Source organism: Aricia agestis, chromosome 7, assembly GCF_905147365.1.
Source record: "Aricia agestis chromosome 7, ilAriAges1.1, whole genome shotgun sequence".
In the NCBI taxonomy this organism is placed as follows: Eukaryota; Metazoa; Arthropoda; class Insecta; order Lepidoptera; family Lycaenidae; genus Aricia; species Aricia agestis.
Window position 1 is genome coordinate 7,230,735 of NC_056412.1, and position 20,109 is coordinate 7,250,843.

The window sequence follows — 20,109 nt, forward strand, 5'->3', positions numbered from 1 at the left end:
TGACTTAAGTGAAATCATAATACTGTAACTGTATGTAGAACACTTTCTCTTTAAAATGTTTCCAATTGACTTCAAGTTTGTTGTTATTGCATTACTTACATTGCAATTCACAAATAATATTGGTAATGGTAATAAGAAGGGACTATAATAAGTATAACAAATATTTTTATTAAGTAATTTAATATAACGACTAGAAACAATGTACCGCACATAACTAATGGTCGCCAATTTATAAGTTTAATTAAACTATACTGTACCCGGCGAAACATGGCGGTAGCGGTCATTGACTCCCTGTCAAAAACTTGTCATTTTCTATATAAACCGTGCTTGACAATGGATTGGGAACATCTGACACTGCATTGTCAATCGCGGTTTGTATAGAAAATGACAAGTTTTTGACAGGGAGTCAATGACCGCTACCGCCATGTTTCGGCGAGCACAGTATAAGTACCTACTTAATATCTTTCCCAGTCGGCAGTCTCCTACCTGCCTAGGTATAAAGACTAAAGAAGCAAGTCCCAACTTTGTTGTTTTTGGCCATTTATGGTGTTGAAGATCAGTGCACTTGTTACCGTGAAGTGCCGAATTCGGTACAAGATCTTACCAAACATGGCTATGTATTATTTAGATGTTGGCGGAATTATTATGGTAAGTAGAACGCAACCGGCGATGGTATCACAAAAGAATTACCATTATATTCGTACAATCAGGCATTCAAGTTTTGATATCGTCGCCTCGTAGCGTCAAAACTATAAATATATCAACTGTCATTTGCCTACGTCACAGATATTATACTATAAATCACGGGAAAGATATAGGTAGGCTGGGTTAAAGCAAAATAATATATCGTACCTACCCCTCCTTTTACTATGTACCAGCTCTGGATGTATAGGCAGTATAGGCCATTGGCCTATGGACGGCAGGCGGCAGCGTCCTAGGATGGCAGCAGAGTTCGTACTTCGTACGTAGGGGCGGCAAAATTAAAGTGGCCTATACCTACTCATAAAAAATATAAATCCGGCCCTGGTACCTAAAGGGTAGACCTACGTTTATTACAAACACGACATCAACGTTATAGTTGCATCTGGTCTAAAAACGTTTCATTTCAAATTTGTTTTTGTTGCAGAAGTCCTCGCATAACCTGGTTTTCCTTATCAGCCTGATCGTCATGAAGGCGTCATCACACGAGCTTACTCGCACCAAGTTCGCGTCGCACGTCAGTGTGAACACGCCAGCGAGCAGCTTCACTCACGGAGTGGGAAACCCCGTGTCCGACGACAGAAGGAACCACAGGCCCAGTTTTAGAGGAACGAGAAGTAAGCTTTGTTTATAGCGTTAAAATATCAAGGAACGTTCAGAGTTCAGTTGTTTGAAAGGTAGATGACGGCCCAGCGCTATTTTGTGGGGTTACCTATTCGTGTAGCCCCTCCAATTATTCTGCTTAAAATTCAATTTCTTTGATAGGTAGCACTTTGTTGATCAGCTGTTGGCAGTAAAGTATTATTATACCTAAAGGAAACAACGACAACTACGTAGAGTGTATTTTTGGTGGCGCTACTGACATGTTACACGCGCCCTTATGAGGAAAATTAGCTAGGCACATGACTAGGAACGCGTTACCTAGGGACTAGGGTTTGGTACAACTAATATATATTCTGTGCTAGGGTACCAAAAGGCGCCACATCGATTTTAATTGCTTTCCTGCGACGCTCCAATGTCTAAACGTTTTATTAAGTATAGTACAGGAGCCCTAAAACATTTTTTTTTATTACTATCAACTATTAATATAATTATAACAAGCTAATTTTTTGTGAGTAGCTTCATTTTGATAAGACGAACAACATTTTTATTTTCGAAAAATCTCGAAAGTGGTAGCTAACAGCACGGAGCTAATACAGAGAGGAGGTGTGATAATCAAATTTCCTTAAGAAACAATGCGTGACAATTTGCGGGGTGAGGAAGTGTCAAGCTCCGCCCACTTTTCCATATTTCACCTATCGTGTAAAAGCAAAACTACTAGCTTAGGTCGATGTTGATGTTTCTACGTAGTTCAGCTATCTTACACTAGATGTCAAAATTCTTAAATATTATGGGACGTACTCAGAACTTTAAAAAATGTATATTAATTATAATAAGGTCAATCATTAAAATTAGGGTTAGAATTTTGACCGAATTTTTAATGTAAAATAAAGAGACAAACGAGTAAACGGGTCACCTGGTGGAAAGCAACTTTCGTAGCCCATGGACACTCGCAACATCAAAAGAGCTGCAGGTGCGTTGCCGGCCTTTTAAGAGGTAATAGGGTAGGGAAGGGAATGGGGTGGGTACTAGGTAATAGGTAAGTACTCTTTTTAAAAAATTTCATGAAAAAAATTTTAATGAATAACCTACGGCTGGCCAAATGTCAGCGCGCGTCAACATTAGCAAATAAAACTGTCATTGCGATACTTAACCGATTCAATGCGGCGCACATTTTTGAAGACTTTCAGTCGTGGCGGCACACGTCTCTCCCAAACCGATAAACCTTTTAGGTTTTTGTATGGGAAACTATGTCATGTTTTTCTGTAAGTTTATTGTAATGCTTTGAATAAAGGAATAAAAAAAAACAATTTTCTCGTGACAAGTTATCCGTGTCATACGCCATAGAAGTAGATGACACGGCTACCGTGTCACCCGCCACGTTCAAAAAGGTTTATTGTTTATTTGAGCCCAAACCATTGATTTTAACGGAAGGCTACGTTGTTTTGAGTTGACTTCGAGTAGTTTTACTAAGTGTTAACCTGAAAATGGCAGGTAAGCGATTTTTTTATTCAGATGTTGCAAACCTTATGTAGGTTTCAAAGTTAGAAAAATGAGTATACTAAATATTATAATCGGGGTTTCCGATGTAAATTATTATACGTTCGTAGATAAATTTAAACAAGTTCGTTGTTAAGTTTTACCGACTTCCAAAAAGGAGGAGAGTTCCAGTAATAAAACTCATAGGTACAATACCACTTTTAACCGCAGGGAAACGTTTTATTCCTATGGATAAGGAAGTTTGCGGTAACAGCTAGTTAAAAATATTTTCGAAAGAAACAACTTAGATGAAAACAAAAATCGTTAGTGGATTAGTAATACTTTGATATCAACGCATTACGTTTAAATTAAGACGGTTTTGTTCGGAGTAAAATCTTCTAAAGTGTAATTTAAGGGAGATACAATCGCTTTCTAAATGACACGGCTCACGTGTCATATGCCACACGTTAAAAACCCATAAGACGCGGCTGCCGTATTATCCGCAATTAATGCACCTTTAAAAAAGGTTGACGGTCCCTACGTTTTTTTAATTCACAGAATATTATGAGGCGAAGCCTATAGGCTTGTTCTAAGTGGAAAATTAAGATGATTTTGTTCAGAGTAGAACCTTCTAAAGTGTAATTTGAGGGAGATACAATCGTTTTTTTAAATGACACGGCTCACGTGTCATATGCCACACGTTAAAAACCCATAAGACGCGGCTGCCGTGTAATCCGCAATTAATGCACCTTTAAAAAAGGTTGACACCACACGTTATAAACATGTATGACACGGCTACCGTGTCATCCGCACTGAATCGGTTAATAAAATAATAATTCTGAATACAGCCCTGGATATTTGTTACGTTTCAAATAGTTATCATAGATGACGACAGATGGCGGTTTATAAGTAGTATAATAATAAAAGCTATATAACTACGGTTTTAGCTATTAAATGTGTTTAAGACTAAGTGTATAACAGTTACCAGTATTCAAGTATGATTATTCCAATAAACTTATGCAAAATTATACGCATTTACGTCTGTATTATCTTTCAAAGGTTTGGCCATCTAGTGTCAAGTAGTATAATTAATGCCGAAATCTGAAATGTTCTAGAACTTTTATATTTAAATTACATTTAAAATTATTTACAGATGCAATGTGATATTATTTATATTATCAGAACGTCTGTCTGAGTAACTTTGACATTGTAAAACACAATACTTCATCCTTTCGTTGTTAAAAACGTAGAAAACACCAATTTATTGGGAGTCTCGTTACGTGTGCACCTGACAAACGCTGAAAATGTACTAACTTAAGCCCCGCCCACAATGATGACGTCAGGACCTAGTTGAAAATCACAGTGCACAGTTGCTTAGGCCAGCTCCTCTTCGTATGAGCTCCGTGGCTAATGGCGGCTCTCGACATATGGCGGCTCTCGACAATAGGCGAACGCGTTGGCCAACGCGTCTGCAGACGCGTTGGCCCAATGTGTAGAACGGGCGTTCGCGCGTTGGCCAACGTCTAAATACCTACGGCCAACGCGCGAACGCCCGTTCTACACATTGGGCCAACGCGTCTGCAGACGCGTTGGCAGTGCGCTTGCAACGGCGTTTGTGAGTAATCCACACATAGGAAGGTCGTTCAGTATGCTTTGGATCGCGCCAATGTGCGGACGGATTCAAAATGGATGTTTAGTCGCTAACAGCTGCAGCTGTTTATTTATTCACAGCTTATAATTACTTTGTAAATGTGGACAAGAAAAAGTTTTTAAAGAGTATTCTGGAAATAAATAAAAGGCGAGAAAACGTAACAAACAAAGAAATAAACTTACTTTTACATAATATTTTATAATATTAAAATAATATAAGTAATTATTTTATTACCTACTTATTATTTATTAAATTATTACATACAAAAATTATTACATATTATAATAATTATCATAATTATAACTCCGGGCAAACTGATCGCGCGGCCTATGTGTGGATGGAGCGCGAAGCTTGCGACAAATGTCCTTTGATCTTTTGCCGACATTTCCGACCCGCGCGGCAAGCTCGCAGATGCGTCGGCCAACGTCTAAATACCTACGGCCAACGCGCGAACGCCCGTTCTACACATTGGGCCAACGCGTCTGCAGACGCGTTGGCCAACGCGTTCGCCTATATCAAGAGCCGGCATTAGTCGAGAGCCGCCATACACGGAGATAGAAATTCATACTTTGACTCGATGGTCCTGTTACTCTTAAATTATATAATTATTAACCTATCAATAAGTATACAAAAATCAGCTTGTTAGGGTTCCGTTTTGGTCCAGTAGTCAACCAAGTTTTGTTGATGATTACAGATGCCAGCATCACTCATTACTATTGTATATTAATGGAAACATGAGACATCAAAGGATATTATTTGTGTTTCAGGACCGCAGCGAGGTCACAGCATCGGGTACGCGAGACAAAAGCCAGCGATACCCTTCCAAGTCGAAGAGTTCCCTCGCCAAAACACCATACCTTGGCAGTACAACAATTATATGGGTTTGAATTTTTTTCTTTTTTTAACTGACTTCCAAATAGGAGGCGGTTAAACCGCCTCCTATTTGGAAGTATGTAAGATATGTTCGGCTGTGGCTATTTTTTTATTCCTTTGATGTTAAATTTATATAGATGAAGAGCACTTTATGCCAGTCTACACGTGTAAAAAATCATCACTTTCGCTGAGGGCCCTATTCCCAAATATTTTTAATACGGGTACTGCTAAAGTCTCTCTACGACGCTGTCCAAATCTTTTTATACTTTTTATTGAAAATGCCCAACTTCTTAATTTTTCTTTTCAGAGTACAACATACCGGTGCTGCCCCCATCTCCATATAAAGTTGATTCGCCTGACCCAGAATCCCTGTGGCCGAACGGACTGTTCCTGCCACCGATTCCTCCGCACCTTGGACCTAACTTTAGAAGATCGGACAATAATTTAAATGGAGATACAGGTTTTTCAACATCTTAGAGCCCCCGCAGACTGCAGACTTTTAGTCGGCCGATAGTTTGATCGAAAGCTTATGAAGATGTATAAGGGTGCGGTTAGATGCGCACAGTAATAATTTATATCGGCCGATAATAAAATACTGAAACCCCAATTTGGATCATGTTGACGTCCCTACTAAGTATATTATCTAGTAGTTTCATCTATAAAAATTAAAAATAATAAAACGAATTTTTGCCATTTGTTTGCAATACAATATTTTTACAACTAAAAATTATTAATTTTTTATTTTAACGTTGTTAGTGGCGCCCGAAAAGGATGATCTTCCGACCGAGCGAGATAGCATGCTCGGTCAGGCCGAAGCCCACTGACGTCATTTCAGACGTTGTATATATCTTGCCGTTCTCCGAAACTTCGATAGCGCGATGCAGGAATGTTAGGCGAATTGTGGGTACCGCCACATCACTCCCCCCGAAGACCTGTGGTGTTCTTCGATTGTCTGGTGTGGGCCGTAGCTACGCGTGCAATGACCAGGAGAGGGACCCCGTGCTCTGCTTGCTGACCGGTCGTTGTAGCATATGGCTGCCCCGTTCAAGCCAGACGCGGGTTCGACCGGCGCGGACGCCCAACGCGGCTTATGGTCGAGGCGACCCTATTCTAGTTTCCCGAAGAGTTTCCCTTCTTCCAGGAACAGGGTTTCACGCACTTGTTGCCACGCTCCTTGAAACGGAAGTGGTAGAAACACAGCCAATCTTCACTCTGAGCTCTGGCTGGGATTGCGAGACCGGGAACGTTGCCGGAAACGACTGGAGTCTCTCCTCCGGGAACTGCTGCGAGATCTCTCCATGTCAGCTATCCTGGCGCTCAGTTTTGCGATTTCGGCCAGAATTTTATCATCTCGTCTGACAGGATGAGGTGTGGATAATTTGGGGATCTGTGGCTGCTACGAAGTCTCCATCATTTTGTCAGCCACAGTAATTAGGTTATCCAATATTACCGTTAGTTAATTAATTGCCGACACGTGACTAAACTCGGGCGTGGCCTGCGCTGGCCCCTGCTGGGCGGCGAGCTGAGACGACTGTCCCGGTTTCGGATTCATCACCAAAAATGTTCACTTATTAATTTGTCCCGAAAATAGTTCATAAAAGTCACTTGTCACGGGGTCACCAATGTTACACCCTATATTATTAGGTTAGGGTAACTAGAATGAGTGTTCTTGGTGCAGCAACCCGAGTGGTCGCTTGCGTAATAAACGTAATCCAGTTAGCAAAGGATTTTATTTATGAACACTCATTCTAGTTACCCTAACGTAATAATATAGGGTGTAACTTTATAAACACCTAGCTTATAAAAAAAAAATCTGATTTGCGCCCCCCCCCCCCCCCCCCCCCCAAGGAATCTGCGTAATTTGCCCCCCCTGGCCCAGAACCTGGGTACGCCCATGTCTGTTATACTCTGTAGTCTGTAGTCTGCGGCCTCTGCGGGGGCTTCTAAATTGACCAGTGCTATATATTTATTTTTTTTTATTATAAAATTGGGGCCGTCTATGGACTGTTTGTCCATATCCTTTTTTTGTTATTTTATTATTTACATTTTTCGCACCAAGGATAATTGAAATAATATTATGAATTTTAATTAATTGTGGTCCATCACGCCATGGACACTTTTTTTTTTAATATATTATGTGTATATATATATTTAATAGAATAGAGTATAATATGTTATATATAATAAATAATTATATATATTTATTGTTTTATAAATTGCATAATAATAATATTAATGTTTTGAACGGTGAGGTCCCAGTCGGTGTGGCGGCCAGTAGATCCGACATTTTCCGATTTCCTTAGATTTTATGCTGCCACCCTTTGCCTTTAGATGTTGTGACATTGGCTTGGTGGAGAGGGGTCACTCAAGCTGGGTGGAGTTTCTAGGTTGTTAAAAAGATATCGTTCTGTGTCGAATCTACCCGCCATGTGGCTTAGGACTTTATCGTTCCTGTCTTTTATAGCCATTGTAGCAGTACCTACGTTCGTTCGCCGATGAAACAAAGAGAACAACGCGCTCTGAAAAGAACGCACGCCGTCTTTGTATACGTTCGTTAAAGAAGTTGAAACACAGAAGAAAATCGCTCTGCAAAGAACGTACGTTCGCAATGACGAGAGAAACAGCTGTCCGTGTAATAATACCGGACATGAACCGGCCTTGAAAAAGGCATTTTTCTAATAAGAATTCTTCGCAACAACACTACGCGTCTTCACATCGAGGTTACGTCGAGCGAGGGATCTTCGCAGCGTGGCTACGGTCTTCATGGCGTTTGCAGAGCTTCCATCTTCACAAAATGGCGGCACTACAATTATTACCGGCACGGCGGCGACCGGCAGCGAGACGTCGTCTGTATGGAATGCGCGCGCGGACTGAATTCGCGGCCCGCGAGAGCCCATATTTATACTCGGGCGATGCCAGCGCCGCGAGCCGCGGCGCGGCCAGTTTCTCGCGCGGCAATCATAATTGCTTTGTAAATATTTCTTATTCAATTTTTTTCCCTTTCTAATTTTTGTAAATGTTTTATCCCTTTCTGTACATCTCTTTCTAATTGTAATAGCCAATCACAATCAATCTTTTAACCTTTGTACATTTTGTAATAATAATAACTAACTCATTTTTTTGTATATAAGCAGCGCATTTTTGTAAATAAATCACTTCAGTTCACCACAGTAAATCGAGTTTTACTCTTTACTCCTCCGACCTCTAGTGAACTCTTAGAGACCAACCGGTCCTCTAAACTAGTTTAGAGGACCGGTTGGTCTCTAAGAGTCCTCTAAACTAGTTTAGAGGACCGGTTGGTCTCTAAGAGTTCACTAGAGGTCGGAGGAGTAAAGAGTAAAACTCGATTTACTGTGGTGAACTGAAGTGATTTATTTACAAAAATGCGCTGCTTATATACAAAAAAATGAGTTAGTTATTATTATTACAAAATGTACAAAGGTTAAAAGATTGATTGTGATTGGCTATTACAATTAGAAAGAGATGTACAGAAAGGGATAAAACATTTACAAAAATTAGAAAGGGAAAAAAATTGAATAAGAAATATTTACAAAGCAATTATGATTGCCGCGCGAGAAACTGGCCGCGCCGCGGCTCGCGGCGCTGGCATCGCCCGAGTATAAATATGGGCTCTCGCGGGCCGCGAATTCAGTCCGCGCGCGCATTCCATACAGACGACGTCTCGCTGCCGGTCGCCGCCGTGCCGGTAATAATTGTAGTGCCGCCATTTTGTGAAGATGGAAGCTCTGCAAACGCCATGAAGACCGTAGCCACGCTGCGAAGATCCCTCGCTCGACGTAACCTCGATGTGAAGACGCGTAGTGTTGTTGCGAAGAATTCTTATTAGAAAAATGCCTTTTTCAAGGCCGGTTCATGTCCGGTATTATTACACGGACAGCTGTTTCTCTCGTCATTGCGAACGTACGTTCTTTGCAGAGCGATTTTCTTCTGTGTTTCAACTTCTTTAACGAACGTATACAAAGACGGCGTGCGTTCTTTTCAGAGCGCGTTGTTCTCTTTGTTTCATCGGCGAACGAACGTAGGTACTGCTACAGTAACTCATGTGGGCCAACCTCCTCCCGACAAATATTCGCTCCGTCCTAGCCGTCAGTGAAACGTTCCAGTCGAGGACCCCACTCGACGAGCAAGCTGCGCTGGCCGACAAAATAATGGAGCAGTCACATGTAAATACTGTAAATAGCATCTCATCAACTCATCGTGTAAATAGCCCCGCATCAAAATCATCGAACGTCGAGTGCCTTCTCATAGAAGAAGTAAGAAAACTGTCTCTAGAGGTCGCTGAACTAAAAAAACATCAGCACAACAACAATAACTATAGAAGAAGACACTATCAACGCTCAAGATACAGATCGACATCAAGATTCCGGCAACGATCAACATCGCGTCCACGGTCTGCATCACCATCGCCATTCTGTTATTACCACAACAGATTCGGCAAGGAAGCGAGAAAATGTACACAACCGTGTACATTCAACAACAAGTCGGAAAACTAAGCAGAACGTTGGCAGCGGCGGAATCCGGCGTTCACAACAAACAATACCGCCTATTCGTCACGGACAAGACTACGAATCTCACTTTTTTGGTAGACACGGGTGCCAATATATCCGTCATACCGAAAAAGAAAGGCCTCCATCTCCAGCCGCTACCTTTTCAACTCTACGCCGCCAACAACACCGTCATACCGACATACGGCGAGAAAACATTAGAACTTAACATCGGACTTCGCCGACCATACAAATGGAAGTTCATCGTCGCCGCAGTCTCGAAGCCAATCCTCGGTGCCGACTTCCTGCAACACCACGAACTCATAGTCGACTTGAAAAATAGAAGACTCATCGACGGGAGAACCAGTCTACATATTAACGCTCCCGGACGCTACACGGACGTACCTACTGTCCGTAGTGTCGACAGCACGCAGGCGTACCACGACATACTAGAAGACTTCCCCGGCATCACGAGATTGACAGCGATGAATATTACACCGAAACACAGCGTCGAACACTTCATCGAGACGTCTGGGCCACCGCTACATTGTCGCGCCCGACCGCTACAGCCACATCGCTACAATCAAGTCAAGAAAGAATTCGAAAATATGATGCAACAAGGTCTCTGTCGTCCCAGCAAGAGCGCCTGGTCTTCTCCACTTCACGTCGTACCGAAGAAAAACGGCGACATAAGGGTATGCGGCGACTACCGACGACTAAACGCAGTAACGAAGCCCGACCGCTACCCTATTCCCCGACTACGAGACTTCACCTTTCAACTCGCCGGAAAAACTATTTTCTCGACGATCGACTTAAACCGAGCCTACCAGCAATTACCAGTCCATGAAGAGGATATAGAGAAGACAGCAATCATCACACCATTCGGTTTATTCGAATTCCCGAGAATGTGTCCCGGCCTTAGGAACGCAGGCCAGACATTTCAACGTTTTATACACGAAATACTGCAAGGCTACGACTTCGTCTTCTCGTTCATCGACGACTTGTTGATCGCATCCAGCAGCGAAGAAGAACATCGCCAACATCTGCGGTGTGTTCTTCAACGCCTAGAAGAAAACGGAATCACGATAAACCCAGCTAAATGTGTACTCGGCAAGCAAGAAGTTAAATTCCTCGGCTTCACCGTAAACAGCGACGGAATCAAGCCGCCACAAGATAAACTACAAGCCATCGAAGATTTTCCGCTACCGAAGAACATAGAAGAATTACGACGTTTCCTCGGTATGCTAAACTTCTACCGAGACAGCATTCCGAACGCCGCTACAATTCAAGCCCCGCTACACGCATACCTACATAATGCGAAAAAGCGAGACAAGACACCGATCGAGTGGAACGAGACATCAAAAGAAGCATTCACGGCATGCAAAAATAGCATCAAAAACGCTGTTTTGCTCGCCCACCCGAATCACAAAGCACCGATCGCTATTTTCTCCGACGCCTCGGACACCGCAGCGGGAGCTGTAATACAACAATTCAACAATAACAAATGGCAACCACTCGGCTACTTCTCGAAGAAATTTACTACAGCGCAAACGAAGTACAGCACCTACGATCGCGAACTTCAAGCTATCTACATGTCAGTAAAATATTTCAGAAAAATATTCGAAGGCCGAGAACTCATAATATTCACCGACCACAAGCCATTGACATTCGCCCTACAGAAGAAAACATCGACATCGGAAACTCCGAGAAGAACTCGACAACTACTTTTTATCTCCGAATTCACGCACGACATTCGCCATATCAGCGGAAAAGACAACATAGTCGCCGATACATTCAGCCGCATCGAAACAATCAACACGCCGTCAGCTGTAAATTATGAAGAGTTATCTCGCGCGCAAGAGCGAGACAGCACGCTACCTACACTCTACAGCCAAGAAAACTTAAGTTTCAAAACAACTACGCTACCTAACTCCGATATCAAGATTGTATGCGAAACTTCAACAAAATACGTCCGGCCGTACATTCCGCAAGACTTTCGACGCGCCGTGTTCGACTCCATTCATAACATAAGTCATCCTGGAACAAAAGCAACAAGGAAACTCATCGCGCAAAAATTCTTCTGGCCGTCAATGAACTCCGACATTAGCGAGTGGACGAAAACCTGCATACAATGTCAGCGAAGCAAAATACAACGACATACATCGAGCGCCGTGTCGACATTCCCACAAGTCGACCGCTTTCAACATACACACACCGACATCATCGGTCCGCTGCCTACAACAGCGAGTGGTCATAGATACCTACTCACTATGATCGATCGCTCGACAAAATGGCCTGAAGCTGTACCACTCACCGACATCACCGCCGAAACCGTCGCAAGAGTATTCTACGAGCAATGGATAGCGAGATTCGGGTGTCCGACTACAATAACAACCGATCAAGGACGCCAGTTCGAGAGTCAGCTGTTCGTCAACTTAACACGATGTATGGGTATCGAAAAAACCCGTACAACACCGTACCACCCGCAATCTAACGGCATGATCGAACGCTGGCATCGAAGTCTCAAGAATTCACTGAAAACAAGACTCATCAACAGTAATACATCGTGGATCGACGAGCTACCTACAGTTTTACTCGGACTACGCGCCGCCATACGAGAGGACACCGGAGTCAGCGCCGCCGAATTAACCTACGGTCGTAACTTACGTTTACCGGCCGACTTCTTCGAAACAACATCATCATCATCATCATCGTCGAGCCTAGATCATACCTACATCGAGCAACTACGAAAAAACATCAACTCTCTCAAGCCGAAAAACAATGTACAGCGCCACGGTAACCAACGCAACATCTTCATACATCGTGATCTACTTACGTGCGAATACGTATTTTTACGTAATGACGCCGTAAGGAAACCACTTCAAACACCGTACGACGGGCCGTACAAAGTTCTCCGACGAGAAGAAAAATACTTCGTAATACAACTACCCGATCGCACAGCAACAGTATCCATCGATCGTTTGAAGCCCGCCTACATACTGAGTGAAGATTACCTCGGCGAGTCAACGAGCAATGTACAACAGTCACCGGTAATTCTCAACTTACCTAATACCAATTTACCTGTTACCTTACCTTCACATACCAATAATTTACCTCAAAATACCTCATTACCCTTACCCGTTACCTCATTACCTTTACCTGTTACCTCACAACCATTACCAAGTGCAACACCGATCAAGCAGAAGTTACCAGCAAGTCCAGCACAGAAGACAACAAGAACAGGCCGTGTCGTCAGACTGCCGGTACGCTTCGCTTGAGGGGGAGCACTGTAGCAGTACCTACGTTCGTTCGCCGATGAAACAAAGAGAACAACGCGCTCTGAAAAGAACGCACGCCGTCTTTGTATACGTTCGTTAAAGAAGTTGAAACACAAGAAAATCGCTCTGCAAAGAACGTACGTTCGCAATGACGAGAGAAACAGCTGTCCGTGTAATAATACCGGACATGAACCGGCCTTGAAAAAGGCATTTTTCTAATAAGAATTCTTCGCAACAACACTACGCGTCTTCACATCGAGGTTACGTCGAGCGAGGGATCTTCGCAGCGTGGCTACGGTCTTCATGGCGTTTGCAGAGCTTCCATCTTCACAAAATGGCGGCACTACAATTATTACCGGCACGGCGGCGACCGGCAGCGAGACGTCGTCTGTATGGAATGCGCGCGCGGACTGAATTCGCGGCCCGCGAGAGCCCATATTTATACTCGGGCGATGCCAGCGCCGCGAGCCGCGGCGCGGCCAGTTTCTCGCGCGGCAATCATAATTGCTTTGTAAATATTTCTTATTCAATTTTTTTCCCTTTCTAATTTTTGTAAATGTTTTATCCCTTTCTGTACATCTCTTTCTAATTGTAATAGCCAATCACAATCAATCTTTTAACCTTTGTACATTTTGTAATAATAATAACTAACTCATTTTTTTGTATATAAGCAGCGCATTTTTGTAAATAAATCACTTCAGTTCACCACAGTAAATCGAGTTTTACTCTTTACTCCTCCGACCTCTAGTGAACTCTTAGAGACCAACCGGTCCTCTAAACCATTTTTATATTATAATCTTTTATGTGTTCGGTTGACACCTCCGTGGCTCTTTTTATGAAGCCAGTGCTATATTTACCTAACCGCAGTCCGTTCATACTTAGGTAGTTCAATTAGACGACAACTAATAGATAAATAAATTTGGATGGACTATTGTTATCTATTACCTATATAAAAATGGATTTTCAATTGTGTTGGCGAAAAACGGCTGAACGGATTGGGCTAATTTTAGTCTTAAAATATTCATAAAAGTCCAGGGAAGGTTTTAAAGTGACACGAAGTTCACCGGGACAGCTAGTTTATTTATATTTTTAAACTTATTATCATGCAAGTATTTTTAAGCTAATCTACATAAATATAATATAAAACGCTATCTATTTAAATTAAAAGTCACCATATAATTTCCAATAGATGGCGCTAGGTTACAGAATTTCCAACGATTGACGCTAAAGTACTGCAACCACGGAGCTCTATATTAGCTCCATGATTGCAACTCACTGTCTATAAAAACTAAGAGATCAATTTTACCGTTAGTTCCACTTTAATAATGCACATTAATTACATTTTTAATATTTTTATTTCTAGATAACGATCCATACCTGATAGAGGGGACAGAGGCGATAGCTGCAGTTTCGAAATCTCGAAGGCACGGTATGCTGTACTTTCACGATATTCCGCATATAGAGTCACTTCTGAAGAACCAGGAGCTAAGAATCGATAACAACCTCAAGCCACATCGCATCGGCAGCATACGTCACACGTGGCCGTACTATAGGACTTAAGACTCACTTTGGCCTGTGCTGTACGGTGTACCTCTATAATGCAGGTCATAACATTGACCACCGACATAATATTGTTATAACTAGCCAAGCTAGAATAAATTTTATTTCATTATAAGTACATGGAATGTTTAAAATATTATTCTTTGATATAAGAAATATTTACGGGCTATTCACAGACATATGAATAGGCAAAAAAATCAGCCAAGTGCGAGTTGGACTTGCGAGTCGCGCACGAAGGGTTTCGTACCATTGAGCAAAAATAGCCCAAAAATTTTGTTTTTTTGTATCCTTAATTATTAACTTTATTTTAATTTTGCTATCAATTAAAGTACCTCAGTATAAAATATATACTTAACTGAGTATTTTGTGAACATTTCAAGACACGTCGTCTACCTGTTGCCATTATTATATATAGCAAAAACTATCAAAAAAATCATGTTTGTTGTATGGGAGCTCTAAATATTTAATTTATTTTGTTTTTTGTTATAACAGCAACAGATAAGTTTATACAATCTGTAAAAATAAGTCTAGCTATAGCGGTTCTTGAGATACACCCTGGAAACCCGTTTTTACCCTTTGGGTACAGAATCAAGTAAAATATGATGGTCAGCTCACACCAACAACCTCATTAAGTATGTTTTGTTTCTGTGTTTTAACAATTAAGTACTAAATAATACAGCTGGTTACTAAAAATACTTATATTGGCTAAAGTTTATTCTAGTTAGGTAAGTTTTATAATAAAAAAAATCGAATTTGTGTCATAATATTTATTAGTGTAAAAATACCTCATCTCTCTTATAAAATGTGTAAATATTTATAAATTGAGTATAAAATATGTATAATTGCGTACAACAAAAGAATAAAAATATAAAAAAATCCAAATTACATGGATATAAGTACAATATTTTTTATATACTTACAATACGCTTTAATACTTACTTAATAATAATGAGTAAAAAGCTTACAACTAAATCTTGAGCATTTGAATTGACATTTTGCACAAAGGTTAGTTTAGCCAATAAAATATATTGTTATTAAGTAAGTACTTAATATGCTTTGTAGCAAATAGAATGTAAACAAACTCTTGATAAAACCAAACTGAGGGAGTCTTATTTTTTGTATAAAATAATTAAGTAAGTAAGTGCATCTTTTTATTAATGCAGATCATTCAATTTTAATAGGGAACATGCAAATATAATATTTATGAATATTTTGCTATTAAAATGTTAAAAAAATATAAAATAAGGGCCATGACTGCAAGGTATAATATTTAATATCAAATATTGTTTTTTTCTTTACAAAAATTACGAATTAAAAGTACCTAACTTGAAACGAAACTGATTTCAATTTTCAAAACACAACCAGCGTTCAGTGACGACTGACGTCATATCTGCTATCCCCGCGTTCCATTTAGCGTTAAAAACGATCACAATGTCTCCTATTTTGAGCGTTTTGATCGTTTTTAACGCTAAATTATGGAGGGTAGATGGAGGAGAACTATCTTATATGGGGGATATTTGAAAAAGTGTCCAGCTGTACGCAGTAAATAACAGTTGAAAAGTCAAAGGCAGCAAAGGGTATGGAATGAGTGTAGCCGTTGGTGACAAAATATAAATTGAAGTATATTAAAATATAACCTAAAATAGCTGAAATAAAAGCTGCTAGATGATTTAAAATTTACCCTGTTGCTACTGTAGCGCCACCCTAATTTAACGCATTTCAGCAGACACTTTTTACATACAGAGATAGTTCTCCTCCATCTACACTCCATACGCTAAAATATGGAACGCGGGGCATGACAAGTGACAACTTTTTGAGAGGTACTCAGGTGGGCCCATTGTCAATAATTGTCAAACAGTAGTGACATCATACAGTCTGTAGATCCGTTTTGGCGCCAAAATTTAAATTGACAATTTTAAACCGCATTTTTTGCAGTAAATTCCAGTGTTTTAATTTTTTTGTATGGGAACTGTGTCACAGTTTTAACTAGTACAGCTCCCAACGATAACAACTAAATTTGTATTGTGATTATCTTAAATATTGTCTTATTTATAAGCTTTAAATGTATTATGATTTGAAATAAATATTGAATAAATTATTATTATTATTAAAATATACTTGTGGTCTATTCTACATGGAGTTCTATAAAATAAACACAAAAATAAAAATATTGCATCTTCCCTATTATTAATTATTGTTGAGTGTTGACAAATGTTTCAATAAAAAATAATTATTTCACTTGAGTATTTTTCTAGCTACCAGTGAATTATAAATATTGATAATAATTTATTTTATTTTACGAAATGGAACACAATGCTACTTTTACCTTTAAGAAACTTGAAACTTAATATTTATAAATACTGTACAATATGTATAATACATTATTAAAAATATTTTTATAAAATATAATTTTAATTTATAAACTAAAATAATGGACGGATTTATATCAATAATACCTACAATAGAGTCTAGACTTATTTTTTCAATATTACTTATAGTGGAAGTAAAGGATAACTACTGACTAAAGGATAGTCTTTCGTAAAAGTGAAGACGTCTTTTTGTCTGTCTCTACAGCTCTCTCACAATTGCAAATACAAATTAAGTGGAGATAGTCACTTATTACATATAAGAATTCAAGAATTCAGTTTCTTAACCTCTTGAAACCAACCGAAACCAAATCAAGTCACCCAATTGCACTTGACCTCACACTTTTACCTAAAAGATTTAAATTCGATTGTTTTAAGCATTAATTGAAAGACTATGAAATTGGCTACATAAAGAATATACTAAATTTGTTGTTGAATGATACAATTTTGCAAAATTTAGAAGAAATTATTTAAAAAATTTAAATGCCTCCATAATGTCTGAACATTATACTAGAAATAACTTTCTTTCAAATTCATTAGGTAAGTAAGATGGGAATCCTTGATTACAAAACAAAAGCATACCATATCATAAAATGCCTGCAAAGTAAAAATTATATGCAACCACCAATGCTGTAAACAAAATTACAGGAGAAAAGAAGGGCACCTTGGTCGCACTATTACAGAGATCTCCATTACAGAAACACATGTATACTTTTTTGTGATTCCAAACTGTATATGCGCATCGCTCTTCATCATCACTTGGAGACCTTTGGAGACACATTCTCTGAGTAGCAGCACCATAATCTGTAAATAAAAGTTAGTTCATAGTCCGATTTGAAAAAATATTTTAGTGTTAGATAGCCTATTTATCGAGGAAGGCTATAGGATATATTTTATCCCGCTAAGACTAATAGGAGCGAAGAAATAGAGGAAAATGTGGAAAAAACGGGGGAAATTATTTGAAAGAGCTTATCTCACGAACTACTGGAGCAATTTTTATGTTATTTGGCACAGATAAGAAGTAGACCACAAGGATCATAGGCTATTTTTTTGGACTAATTTCTCTATAGTTATTAATAATCTAGTTATCTAGTCTAGTTTTAATAATTTAGAATGTTACCAACAATGAGGGTCTTCAAAAGTTTAGAATGGAATAGTTAAGAATTGGAGTAATGCTTAAAATAGACAGTCTGATGTAATTTATCTTATCAAAATTATTTTTATTCATACTTATATTATAAAGCGAAAGTGTGTCTGTCTGTCTGTAACCTTTTCACACCCAAACCGCTGAACCGATTTGGCTGAAATTTTTCATGGAGATACTTTGAGTCCCTAGAAAGGACATAGGATACTTTTTGTCCCCAAAAAATGTGTGGTTCCCAAGCGATAACAAGTTTTGGACAACGGAGTTGCGGGAGTCATCTAGTATAATATAATGATTTGCTTTAGTGGCTATTAAATTAAGATTCTAAAAGTTTTGAAAAGGTTTGCAAATACCGTCAGTTCGGAATGCCCCTGTGGTGCCTTCAATCATTTTTCCGCACCAGCCTGATGGACATGCAACCACATGTATACCAACTTCAGCCTCTGGATCTGTCACATTGAAAGGAAAAGGATCTCCGCACGAACCTAATTCACCCCTAGATCGACAACCAATACAGCGCTTTTGGAGGCCTGGAAATAAATAATTTTAAGTACTTAAAACAATTTTTTTTGTAAAGGTTTATAAGAGAATACCCCAAAATTGTTATAATATGGGAGAAGAATGAGGGCTAAACCCGGGGGGTTTACCCCTCCCTCTCCTCCCCCCGTAAAAATATATTATAAATAAAGAATGAAATATATTATAAATAAAGTATAGAAATCTATCTTAATGTAGGTACATCTTGAGAATATTTAATTAAGTTAACTAAATGGCAAATGTATATTTTTGCACACAATAGTGATCATAGCATAATCAAATCTCAACAATTATATAACAATTATTCACATTAATTTGTTATTAAATCATCACTCGAAACTCTCACTTTACCTTGAAAACTTGTTCACTACAGTAAAATTAAGTTATTTTTAATTTACTTACTGTTCACATTTTTAATAACGACGAAAGTAAGGAGAAGTATTAAAATTCTTCCGGATTTCATTTTGACCTACTAACGAACTTATTATCCACAAAATATTAATAAAATGCCTCAAAAGTTAATTACAATGCGATATTTATTACTTTTTACAACTTTTCCAAATTTCAACTTTTGACGTTTGAAGCAGGGTTGCCAGATGCAATTTTACGATTTCCCCCAAACTGATTTTTATATTTCCCCAAAATGATACGTTTTCAAAAACAAATCCCCAATCGCTTTGTTACAGAAAAAAAATCGAATATAAAATTGAAACTACTTTTATTCGATTTAGTAGTTTCAATCACTCGACAGTTAAACAGATACACAACACATTGTCGCTCGCTCGACCAAAGAGACATTTTTTAAGGGGGTGACAGACGTGCGTGTGAGTACGCAGACTATGGCTCGACGATCTTAGGAGTTAGGCTGGTATAAATAGTCAGTACTCAAGATGCGTCTGGGTCTCAAGACACGGTTCAGGCTCTGTGATTGGTCCAAATTTTGACAGCCAACCAATCACAGAGCCTGAACCGTGTCTTGAGACTGAGATGCATCTTGAGTACTGACTATTTATACCAGCCTTAATCGCCTGTGTGTCAGCAAAGAGCCGCGAGCCGCGAGCCTGGGCATGGTAATTAGAACTTACTCGGCTCGCGTCGGTGACACACGAGAATCACCGACGCGAGCCGAGTAAGTTCGCGAACTTAAAACCCGCGTAATTTAAGTTCGTACGTCTGTCAGGCCTTTTACGCACTCCACCAAACAAACCAAAACAAACAAACAACAAATTTGCCAGGATGTTAATCGAATGAAAAGGACGTTGGTTTCATTTGCTTTTTGTTATGTTTTTAACCCCAAAAAATCTCCATAGTGTATTTATTTTCCCCAAACATTTCCCCAAAGATACTGTTTCCCCAAATTTTCGCCTAGAGTCAAAATTTTCCCCAGAATTGCGAAAAAAACCCCCAATCTGGCAGC

The 20,109-nt window shown here is 39.6% G+C and overlaps 2 protein-coding genes across 2 annotated transcripts in view; one reads left to right on the forward strand and one right to left on the reverse strand.

The window, feature by feature from the left end:
* Positions 1-609: 609 nt before the first annotated feature.
* LOC121729050 overlaps positions 610-20,109 on the forward strand; it is a 36,556-nt gene continuing 17,056 nt past the window's right edge. The window contains exons 1-5 of the mRNA XM_042117438.1: positions 610-648; positions 1,127-1,316; positions 5,197-5,310; positions 5,610-5,762; positions 14,449-14,653. Coding sequence (XP_041973372.1) covers positions 610-648; positions 1,127-1,316; positions 5,197-5,310; positions 5,610-5,762; positions 14,449-14,645 — 693 coding nt within the window. The 3' untranslated portion in view covers positions 14,646-14,653. The remainder of the gene's footprint in view (positions 649-1,126; positions 1,317-5,196; positions 5,311-5,609; positions 5,763-14,448; positions 14,654-20,109) is intronic.
* On the reverse strand, positions 17,519-19,257 carry LOC121728562. Its single transcript, XM_042116732.1, has 3 exons — positions 19,095-19,257; positions 18,509-18,685; positions 17,519-17,815 (listed from the first exon to the last, which is right to left on the reverse strand). Exons 1-3 carry the CDS (start codon positions 19,153-19,155, stop codon positions 17,598-17,600), a joined length of 456 nt encoding a protein of 151 aa, XP_041972666.1. The 5' UTR covers positions 19,156-19,257; the 3' UTR covers positions 17,519-17,597.